Source organism: Pongo pygmaeus, chromosome 6, assembly GCF_028885625.2.
Source record: "Pongo pygmaeus isolate AG05252 chromosome 6, NHGRI_mPonPyg2-v2.0_pri, whole genome shotgun sequence".
NCBI classification, from domain to species: domain Eukaryota; kingdom Metazoa; phylum Chordata; class Mammalia; order Primates; family Hominidae; genus Pongo; species Pongo pygmaeus.
In genome coordinates this window covers 72,614,171-72,626,300 of record NC_072379.2, presented here as the reverse complement: position 1 = coordinate 72,626,300, position 12,130 = coordinate 72,614,171, and the positions used below count along the sequence as shown (strand labels likewise).

Below are 12,130 nucleotides of genomic sequence, written 5' to 3'. Positions count from 1 at the left end.
CCTGGAAATGTAGAATGGGCAGATATTGCTTTCAGAGTTTTCAAGCCAAAATACCTGGGAATTTTTTTTTCTTCGTTTTTTTCTCTTTCAGAATGTAAAATTAATTTTCTAATTTGGGGGGTTTGCGTTCTTTCTCCTTCCCTCTCTTACTTGCTTCCTTGCCTCTTTCTTGTACTTTCTTCTTCTCTTGTTCCTTGTTTAGCTAATAATTTTAAGTATAAGCATTATCCAAATCATTCATCTGTAAATTCCCTTTTTTATGAGATGAGTCAGTGAAGAATTTAGGACTTGTTTTCTGTTTCCCTGCTCCCATTCGCCTTCTCTTATTATGAATTTCCTTAATTTGATTTCTTTCCTCATGTAACGTTTTAGCTTTTCAAAAAGTCACTTGCAGATTTACTTTCTCTAAAGGCCTTTTCAAATTTATTCACCAAATCATCTTTTCCTCCTTTGAATACGTCGTATCATATTTTACTTACCTTCATTCTTCCCTTATCTGATTGTGTAATATGGTCATCTCTTTACTTAATTCTTCTAAAAGATTCAAAGGTGTTTAGAGAAGAAATTGTTTCCTTAAACATCTTTTAATTGCTGCAGCCCCTTTGCATAATATGTTTAACCTAGTCAATGCCCAAGAGATATTTGTTGAAGTCTGTTACACAAAATAAAATAAGAAATTGGTTTCATCCAGAAAATTCAACTTGAGTTCCCACAGTTACATCATTCAGGTTGTTGGCTTACTTGGAATCTAAAATTGCTGGAATAATATGCACAGCAGCAACTTGGGGCCCAAAGCACCACAAATTGGAATAATTTGGTTCTTAATTGCCTATAATTCAGTCCCTAATTACTCCCTGACAAAAGGTAGGGTGTTTGGCCTCATATCCCTAGTGGATATATTCAGTGGGGTAGATGGATTGTTGAGCTGCTGGAGGAGTTCATTTAAGAGGCAAAATCTGTCCAAAATGGCAGTAAGAAATGACACTGAACTGAGTGGTTAAAATTTTTATTTCAAAAAGCAGGATATTGTATATATCATTTCTGAGAAAATAATTAAGGTACTATAATTAAATGAGTTCCATGTTTTTAAACACAATAAGGTTATACAGAATCTCTCAAATGTGAGTTTACTCAAACTTTATTTAAATATAGCAGAATTTAATTGGGAGTTTTAAGTGGTGATTTCTGCCTCTCACAAAATAAAAGCTCTTTTACAGGGTTTTATTTATTTATTTTCTTAAAGTTTACAGCTTTAATATATGTTACAAGGGTTTAATCTTTTAATAGAGATATTATTCAGTTATTTGAAAAATAACGGAGAATGAGATTCAATATTATTCAATTATTATTTAATTATTCAGTACTGAATAATCCTTTGGGGATTATCCGTGAAAATGAAAAGAACATTTTCCTTTTCTTTTTTTTTTTTTGAGACAGAGTCTGGCTCTGTCACCCAGGCTGGGGTGCAGTGGTGCGATCTCGGCTCACTGCAACCACAGCCTCCCGAGTTCAAGCGATTCTTCTGCCTCAGCCTCCCGAGTAGCTGGGATTACAGGCATGCGCCACCATGCCTGGCTAATTTTTGTATTTTTAGTAGAGACGGGGTTTCACCATATTGGCCAGGCTGGTCTCGAACTCCTGACCTTGTGATCCACCTGCCTCGGTCTCCCAAAGTGCTGGGATTACAGGCGTGAGCCATTGCGCCTGGCCACATTTTCCTTTTTATAACCAATGAACAACAAACTAACGTTGACACAAAAAGGAAAAGAATGATCTCAAAATCTTGTCTCATTCAAGGAGAATACAGTGTGAGATTCAAGGAGAATACAGTGTGAGATTCAAAACATACTCTTCCCTGAAAAATTGCAACTACTTCCCATACGCCTAAAAAACGAAAACAAAATAAAATGTGGAAACACGTATGTGATTCATTAGCCCTCACTGGATTTAAATTTCTGTCTGCAGTAGACTACGCTAAACATCTGAGCCTTTTGTTTTATTCTGGCTATGATCACATGAACCTGTTTTAAATAAAATAAAAACTTTTAAAATGTTAATTTTTAAACTTCCTACAAGATATCTCCTTCCACCACAATAAATTGACCAGCATTTTCACATGAAATACATGGTGTACACATGGAAGTGGAAAAAATAAATTTATGTCTTTAAACTTTCCGGTTCTATGTAGATACCTCCCTTCCTATTTCTTAGAAGCATGGACATCAAGGTTTACTCTGAAATCTCTCTCTGGAATCTCATCAACTCAGTGCCTAGCAATGTTTAGCAGAGTGCATGTCTCTTTTCCCTCTTTGTTTCTGACTGCTGTTAAGTCCAGCATTAATTTACATTTAAGAGTTTCATCCACTTAAAACTTTATGTCTCCTATATTAAAAGAGGGCGACTCAATAGCTGAAAATTTATCCGCACACATAGAAGAGAAGTTTCCATCTTGTAAAGCTAACATTCATCATTCAGTATTTTAATATACTATAGAATTTTCCTTAAACTATATATTTTTCATATGAAGCTGTCATAAAACTGAGGAGAATATCTTCTCTGATTTCAAACCCATCAAGTTACGTTTTTAAAAACTACTTTCCAAACCCCAGGGGCAGTATACTTGAAGGGGCAAGTACATCAGTGTATTTAGAAAATGAGTTGAGAAAAGTTAAATTGGATTCATATTTGAACATTTATTATGGGTACCAAAGAATCCATCTGACTGAAAATGTAACCACTATTAGCACTAATTGTAGTTATACAGCTACATTGAAGTGAAGCTGCATCCCATTATTTCAATTATTGAAATCTTATAATCAAGTTGTTTAATTTGTCTCATCCCACTGTCTATCCAACAGCTTTCTACTGCACAGATTGTTAAGAATGATTCACAAACTGTTGCTGCCTTCAAACTATATACTATAAAAGGTAGCCAAGACGTAATTGTATGTTGTAGCGAGCATAAAATAATTTGTGGCTTCAAAATATGTTTTTGACACAAAGCCTGCCTGCCCATTGTAGAAAATTTTGTCATTTCATGTGAAAATATTTATTACCTGTAACCATAGATACAAAAAATCAATGTGTGTGTTATGTAACATTATGTCAGTAATGTACTTGTTACTGTTTTGAGATTTCTTTTGGTCTAGATTACTGTTCTGCCAAACAACTTTTTAATTTTTTATTATACCAGGGCAAGTGATTGCTGTACTAAATTTGCAATTGTAATCATAATTTTCCTGGGAATGCTAAATTATGTCTTAATTTTATTCAAAAGCTTTTATTTTTAAAGTAATTAAGCTTATTGTTGATTGATATTTACCGTCCAATGTTCCAGGAACACTAAAAGAATACACTTTGTACGTAATCTTCCATTATAGCACATTGCTTGAGAGCAGCTATTTGATATAACAGCATTCAGTTGAGTTTTCAAACCAAAGAACTAAAATTATAGCAATTTCACTTGAAATCCATAAATCCATGCACAGGATTGTATTCAACAGAATCACTAAATGCTATTTGTTATTCAAAGATGAATGAATCAATAACAAAATAGAACTGATAAATCATTAGCACTTTAATGCAGAGTGAAGAGAAACTAATAAATCATGCAGTTCAAGCACTCATTTTCCTTATGGCATGTTTGAAAACATAAAACATGCAATGATGAGATGCAGGTCAATATGAATGAACAATATTACAAGACTGCTCAGAAGCATTTCATTTTACATCATAGGCTTAATGAAACACTAAAAGAAAAGTACTGTTCCATGATTTCTTTAAACAATCAGAGACTCCAACTATGCCATGAACACCTTCAACAGTGATCTAGGCTGTTGTTTCCAAATAAACATTTGAAATGTCATAAAGATGGGAGTGGAGTAGGTGAGGAGGAGGGAGCTAATTGCATGCATGATTCGCTTCCAAGAGCTCAGTATTATTACAGGTACCCATTTATACTAGAAAGAAACTGATACAATCATTTACTTCCTTCAAGTGTACTTAACTGATCCATGAAAAACTACACCTATATTTTTAAATGACTGAAAAAAGCAAGAAATCATCTATCGAGCTTTGATTGTGTTGTCTGGCTTATTGTCTGTCTCTGAAAGGTGAGAATTTTAATCACAATTAATGGGTAACTCACTCTCTTTCCAGCATTTTAGTCATCACAATATTAATCACAGGAACCATAAATTTGCTCCACAATGCTTAATTAATTATGCATCAACCCATTTCTCTCAAGCATCTTTTTCTGAATCTTTGGTGGGAAACACATTGATTAGGCACATAGTTTAAAACATCTATTTCGTTATTGGTGTGGTTATGAATTCTCTCCTAGATTCTCATGCAGAAAGGAACAAGGCTTGCCATATTACCACACTTGACTGTCAAGTAACATGTTTTCACTTATTTCTGGAATTAAAAAGAAAACTAAGCAAAATAAAAACACGTTCTATTTTTCAGCATGAGAAAACCTTATTTCCACTCAGAAGAGTTAAGATGTTGAAGAAAAACTATGTATATATAGCAAGGTATTGTAGTCAACTATTTAATAAAATCTTTGAATTAAAACTTTCTCCTGAAGTCATAGGTCATTGATACGCTGATTCTAAAAGGGAAACATATAGCAATCTGCAATTATGATCATTGTAGCATTACTGATTAGTGCTTCGTAATAATTGGAATCACACTGAGAATCACATTTCCCATGGTATTTCCTTTTTCACGTTTCACAGGTTTTTCTCATAGGTTAGTAACTGGAAATTGGGGAAGAGATGGGTGGGAGATGTAAAAATCTATGGTAATGCATGCAACAAAAATATGCAGTATCACTTCAGGTAAACTTCCGCTTTCTTCATGCAAAGATGCCTATAAAAACTGAGACAATAAATTTTCTAATAGCTGAATTTTACATTAGCTTAGTAACAAAAACTGTTAAACCACTTCCATGATTTTGCATGAGCAGGAGACTTGAAATTGTTCAAAGATTTCCAGCATATGTGTTCCATGGCCCAATTATGCTAATTCAATTTCTAAGAATGAAACAATACAGGATTATTCCTTGCTTCGGTTTCTTGTCCTTTTGACGAGGGAGCAGAATAAACCGGTTTTTGGAGGAGGGCCCATCAGCATTGGGGCTTGGTTCTTGTGTGTAATTTTTATCTAGAAAAAAAGAGAGAGAAAGAGAGAGAGAGAGAGAGTAGAGTAATCTCCAGATACAATACCAATTTGTGAGACTCTCTGTTAAGGTTAATAATATTTCATGAGTGACTGAAACACTGCAAGTGTAAAATGTAATTTCAGAGTTTCTATTATTTCAAAAATATTTTTAAGGGAGATAGGGATATGTACTTAAATAATATCCCAATGCTCAGGATAATAATTTTAAAAATTATCTGAAGTCGCATTTTAAATAGTATGTTACCTCTAACCTCACTTGTAGTAATATTCCAGAACTGCTTGCTTAGGTTACATGATTACCCAGTATTATTTCTTGACCATTAGTTACGTATTATTTATTGAAGTCGGGAAAGAATGCACCATTATAGTTTCCAGAGTCCTAGTTATAGCTCAATATCAAGATGTACTTGGTATCAAGGCAAGCCTTATTTATCTTGCTAATCAGATTGTTTCTCTCTTTCAACATGAACTGCAAGGCTTAATTTCAAAACAGTCATTAAAAATGAAAGTTAAATTTAACATGCATAAAAGGTCAGAAATGATGAACTAGCTTTCTAATTTGTTAATTAATTGGTAATATAATAGAATCAAATATTGAAAAGCCTGCTTAAAACACTTTGAGAGACTGTTCTAAAGCTACTCGTTTTGATTTCTTTGATATAAAACTACGAATCACCTTAAATGAGACAACCTTAAAGTAGATTACGTCTGCAATTTTCTCTAATTCAACTCTAAATTAGAGAAGACATTTTATGAATATATGCTATGCTCAAAGCTAATTGAAAGCAATTATCAAAGTGGCATTTTGTCTGTGACTTTAAGATACATTGTAAGATAATAAATGATTCTCATTATGTAATAAAAAGGTCACATCTTGCCTTTGGGCTAGTGACGCTAAGAGTTTTTCAAAAGCAATCTGAGACATTTTCTTTAGCAAACTGCGACTAATACAAGAACCATCGCTTATTAAATATCAGTTGTCACCTGCACAGCATTCGCATCAGAGATGAGTATTTCTTTCAAAAAGAAACACCACCTCATTAAAAGCTGCAAAAAATATATCTCTTAAAGTGCATACCTGACATTTTCAAGTTAAAATGAATATCCTTCACTTGTCATTCACTAATAGCAATGAAACAAAAAAATGTATATCACGTGGACAGGATCATTAAAATCTGCAGTGGGGCTTTTGGGAAATGGAAATTTACTTCACAGTCTAGAAAGACAGAAGTATGTGAAAAACCTTGAAAGAATGAACAACTTTATTTAAGTCTGCTGGAATCAGGTTATTCTGGAAGGATTCAGTGTTCTCTTTCCTGCAAAAATAAATTGCACCTGTAAAAGGCCACTAAGGCTAACCCAGCCTCAAACTCTATGGATATCTGACTTCATCTTATTTTTGTTACCTTATGAACTAGGGAATTGATAGTTACATAGTTAGGACACCAGAATGCACTTAACTATGTAGACTGAAAATGATCTATACCAGATTTTCTCTCAATAAGTCAGCATTAGATTATACTGTACCTTATGTCATTGAGTTTTAAACTCCTCCGAAATTCTAGCTGTAGACAGGATCTAATACTGCATCATTCGTCATTTATTCATTTCACAAAGTTTGTTCAGCCCCTACTATGCTTCAGACACTGTATCAGGAACTTTGAATAAATAGACAATATACAAGCTCTGCCCCCAAGAAATTGTAGTCTAGCAAGAAAGATAAATTGAACAAGCACATTGAATAGTGTTACAGATGCTGAAATGCGAGGCTAAGCAGAAAGGCACTATTTTTTAACATTGAAAATGAAAATGAATCATTTTATGCACAAATGTCATTTTTAAATGAGTACTGGGAAAGCAGTTATCACGTATTACTTACATGATAACCTTAGATTCAAATAGAACATTAAGAGCTAAAGTAAGAAAGTTGAGATTTCTGGTTCATAATTTCTGGACTAAATGCTTTACAGGGTATAATAGTATTAGGGCATTTTGGGAAATTAGATCATTATTTCCAAATAGTTGTTAAGACTATGAAAGAAACATATCTTCCTAGCCATTTATATATATGTGTTAGTATCAATTTATGACAAAGTATAGCCAAAATGTCACATAATTATTATCTATAAGACTTAGCTTCTTCTCTGTGTTTTTTTTTGGGGGGGCATATAAATTTTGTTTGATTATGACTATTCTTACATTAAAAACTTTTTTTAAAAAAAAGAAATTACATGATTTTATGCCTTTGAAAAAATAGCACAGTATCTCATTCAGTGCTCTTGACACAATGGGACCTTTAATCTATGTGACTAATTAAAACACAAGTTCTAGTTTTCAGTCACTAATCAGAATAATGGCCAGTACTATTTTAAAAATTATATGTAACCTGTCTTCTTGCTTGTTTAATCATTTCTATAGTCAAAGTACACAACTGTTTCTTTAATCTAACTTTATTTCTGCAAAAAATGAAATCCACATCCTTTTTGTCTGTTGTTTATGGAAACGAGAACCAATTGGCTGTATTTTCTTCTTTGTTAGGGGAGACCACATGGAGGAAACTAGCATTCAATAAATGCCTATTATGAATCCTGGCTCTTCACATGCCTTATTTCATTGGATATTTACATGTCTTGGTATATTTGGGCAGAAGCAAAATCCTATGAGAATAATTCGAAGCCACATGGATTGTCGGTGTCACAGTTACAGAAATTCCAGGTGTAGGCTCTAGGAAGCTGCAGAGACTCAAGTGAACCCTCAGACTCAGGTTGCTCATGTGGGAAAATCCTGGTTACGGGGGGTTAACAGGGCCTGTAATTATGACTCTGATGCCTGTTTTGTATACATTGAACATTCTTGTTTTTTTATTATTCTTAATTTTCTATCCACTAGAGAAATAACAATGAGTAAAAATTTTATCCCCAAAGACTAGAATATATCAAGTTTCAGCAATCTGAGGACATGAACCAAATGGCCTTTGAGTGTCTCCTTCTATTAGGAGTCAGGTAATTACTTCTCAGTTATTCTTTGATACATCAAATATTTTGGGAGCACTGGCTGTGAACAAGGCATTTTGCAACATGATTTTGGTTGTTTAGTTTCTAAGAGACTCTGACGTTATTATTTGAAAGAGGATACTGGGCACTCATAAACAGTGGTGATGGGGTTCCTAGAAACTGGAATGGTTCCATGAAGGTAGAAGAGCATTGCTTACAACATGCAAAGTAAATTCTATCAGATACAGAATGGTGTCCTCCTATAAAACTCTTCCTTCTCCTTATCATGTACCCTTCTAGAAAAGCAATGGTGGCAAAGAAAGGCTCTTCCACTGCCCATGACTATTTCTACTTCTGTCTTCCTATTTCAAATTAAGACTGGCCACTTACAAAACTATAAATATGAAAAATGTGGGTTCAGTTTCACTTTTGTAATTATTCAATATGAAATAAGGATGCACATATAGAAACCAGTAACAGAATCAAAGATTACAAAGCATAGTCTTCATCTTCTTATTTCTATTACATTTCTAAGGTTGAATAGTTTGATAGTTATGATAGTTCCACCTCATAGTTGTAATGTTAAGAATAACAGCCAGAATAAAAAATAATATTGATCTGGCTCTTACTGTGTGCTGAGCTTTTTGCTAAGTGTTTTACACATGTTATTCAGGTACCACCTATTTCATCCACCTCTTTGAGTTGCCCTCAAAGTCCACTCCCATAAAAAATGTTATTAGAGAAGAGTGCAAAACTGAAGTAGAATTTCATAAAAGGGATAGAAGAGGGTATTTATATCTCACAGCACAGAGCAAATAATGTTTATTCCCCAGATATTTGTGTTCTCTTCAAAGACTTTCTTCAGCCCAACTAAAATCAGAGGGAAGAGAGATGGGTCTTCCCTGATTAGTTTTCCGACAGTATTTGGTTCAGCTCGTTGGTGATTTCTTTCTTGCTTCCCTGTCTTCCAGCATCAAATATTTCCAAACCCTTTATTATGAAAAGTAGCATTTCTCTTTCTTTTGTTATCTGAACAACTGCTCAACATCCTTTCCATAAGCATTTATTGAAGCATTCTGATAAGTTTAGAACAGAGGTGGATCTACTTTCTTTCAGGAATTCTTGTACCTGCTATTGAAATTATTTTAAAAATAATTTTACTTTTATAATATCTAATTTTGGCCTCCTAACAACTCTGAGAGGTAGCTGTCAACATCCTTATTTTACACTGAAGGACAAAGAGACTTAAAAGGGTTCTGCTACCTGCATAACATCACTCAAGTGGGTAAATGCAAGAGCTGGGTTTGATAGTTGACTCTCAAATCTCCTTGGCCCTCCTTGCTAATTCCCACCTCTCCACCTTTGTGCTAGTTATTGCCCTAGAGAGCATTCTCTCTCTTTTTTGCCAATCAAATTTCTATCCCTGTCCTGCCTAGCTTAAATCACACATTATTGTAAAATTTCAAAGTGAAGGGATAAAAAGAAGATTCTAAATATCCTCAGAGAGAAAAAAATAGGTCACTTACAGAAAAATAAAAATCAGCATGGCATCAGGCTTTTCAAAAACATTAGTGCTAGAAGACAATGAAGAAACACCTTCAAACCCCAGAGGAAAAGTTAATTTTATCTGAGAACTCTATACTTAGTCAATGTATTGATTAACTGCAAGGGTAGAATGAAGACATTTTCAGTCACAAAAGTATCTAGAGAATTTGCCTCTTATATACCCTTTAAAATGTATCTGGGGTGTTCTCTAGCAAAGTAAATGAGTGAGCTAAGAAGACGAGTCAAAAAACAAAGGATTCAACTCAGATCCAGGATGACAGATTTGCAAGAGAGCTGGACAGAAACCTAAAGGGAAGGGTTGCTGGCATATAAACAAAAGGAGTGTGGATAATAGATAAATTGATATGGTAGAGTTTTGTCTTTTTTTTTTTTTTAAGAAAAATGAGAACTATTATAAGGATCACTTTGCAGAGAGAAGAAAGAAATTCTAAAGCTTTACAGGAAAGAAAATGTGATTGTGGGTCAGTACTTGGTTCTGCAGTTGACAATATTTTTATAGTCTCAATGATTATATATTTTTTATTGATTTAAATAAAATTATATACTTCTCAGAAGCAGAACAGTTTAATGGCTGCCTGGGCCCACCATTTCCTATCTAGGGACTTTGAGCAAGTTACTACGATTCATTTTCCTCGTCAATACTGTAGAGCTTTTCATATAGTGTCTCACTGGCTTCTTGTAAGGACTAAATGAATCAATGTACACGAAATGCTTAGACTGTTACCTGGTACAAAAAAAGCACTCAGTACATGTTAACTCTTAGTAATAGAGGTAAATACAGTAACGTAAGAGTGTTAGAAACCACCTTTCTATAGTACTAAGCAAGTAGAGTATATCTAAAATTAATCCATAAAAAAAAAACAAAACATATTTCCAGATATGGAGTAAATAATCAGAAGAAATAGTCCAAGAATCAAAGTGGTAGCATCTGATGAGAAGATCTGTTGACACAGAAAAAAGGACACAGGATGGCTATTTTTCTTGCAAGTTGATACATTCTGCTTTTTTTTGTTACATGTGCACCTACTATTTTGGTATCAACTTCTAAATACTTTTTAAAAATCCCCCTGCAGGTGATTCTCCTGCACTCTAGTGTTTTAATTCTCCAAATGTGATCCACAGGCTAGGAACACTGACATCGTTTTTAGAAATGCAGACTCCCCGGTCCCACCCCAGATCTTCTGATTCAGATTCTGCTTTCTAACAAGAACGCCAGGTGATTCCTCTGTGCTTTTAAATTTGAGAAGCCCTAGCCTATTTGTCATTTTACTTCTCTTCCTAAGTGGCAAGACCAATAAGAATCTGTTGACTGACTGACCAACTGAATAAATGAATGAATGAAAGTCCCTTTTTCTACACCCCCAAAACACATGAAAACAAATATCCGAACTTACTCAACTTTAATTACCTTTATTGTTAATGTACTAGGTACCAGCCTACCTTATTTTAGTGTGGAGGATTGCAAGTTAAATAGATATACATATTTTTAAACCTAACTGAGGTGCTTGTAGTATAATGATGATAGAAGATATGTGACGGTAGATTGTAATATGCTTTGAGCTAGGGATATTCTCAGGGTACAATAAGATTAAAAAAATATGCCATTTAGATCACGGTGGAAGGACAGTGGCAGAATTAAAACTGAGTTTTAGTTACATCACTCTGACAGCAGAGATTAGGGGCTGGTGCCATACCAAAGGCATGGAGAGCAAATGGAAGGTTAATGTAGTAATCCAGAAAAGAAGTGAAATAGACGTTAGTCAGGGCAGTGCCAATGGGAACAGAGTGGAGGCAGATTTAAGAGATATTGAGGAGGCAGAAGTACAGGATATGATAGGTGAGTGGATGTGTGGGGCACTGGAAAAAGAGGAAGATTTTACTGCAATTTCCGTGCTTTTGGTCTTCGTAATGTGTGTAGTGATGCTTTTTATAGAAAGAGAAGCATTTTTGGTAGGGGTGAAAACCAGGAAGTTGGTGAACCCACCGTTGAGGGTGACATTCTGAAGGAGATGCTTATCTTTTGGGTCTGTGGATGTGGTGTTCAGAAGGGAGAACAGGTCTTGAGATAGATTTGGGTTTGATCATCTTATAACAATGTCAGCAATTGAGAAGAAATTACTGAAGACCAGTGGGGCAAATATGAATAGCAGATGTTAGACTTTGTAACTGGGGAATGCTGCCATTTAAGAGTGCAGCAGGAGAATACAAACAGAGAGGTAGGAGAAAAACTGAAAGAAGTGCTATCATATAAACATTTCCAATCAGTCCTCAGAGTGCCTATTAATTAGGCAGTCTTCCATTAATTAGGGTGAAAACTTCAAACTACATGAAATAAGGTGAGGCATGCCTCGGTTTGGTACAATGGTCTATATGTCCGTGATATAAGC

General features: G+C 34.5%; 1 protein-coding gene across 13 annotated transcripts in view; it reads right to left on the bottom strand.

Annotated features, from left to right (window-relative positions):
- Positions 1–990: 990 nt before the first annotated feature.
- DGKB (diacylglycerol kinase beta) overlaps positions 991–12,130 on the bottom strand; it is a 738,724-nt gene continuing 727,584 nt past the window's right edge. For 12 of the 13 annotated variants that reach the window (XM_054495969.1, XM_054495971.1, XM_054495977.1 and 9 more), the window contains one exon: positions 991–5,166. In XM_054495969.1, coding sequence (XP_054351944.1) covers positions 5,059–5,166 — 108 coding nt within the window. In that variant the 3' untranslated portion in view covers positions 991–5,058. The remainder of the gene's footprint in view (positions 5,167–12,130) is intronic. The other variant, XM_063667517.1, reaches the window with a different exon arrangement.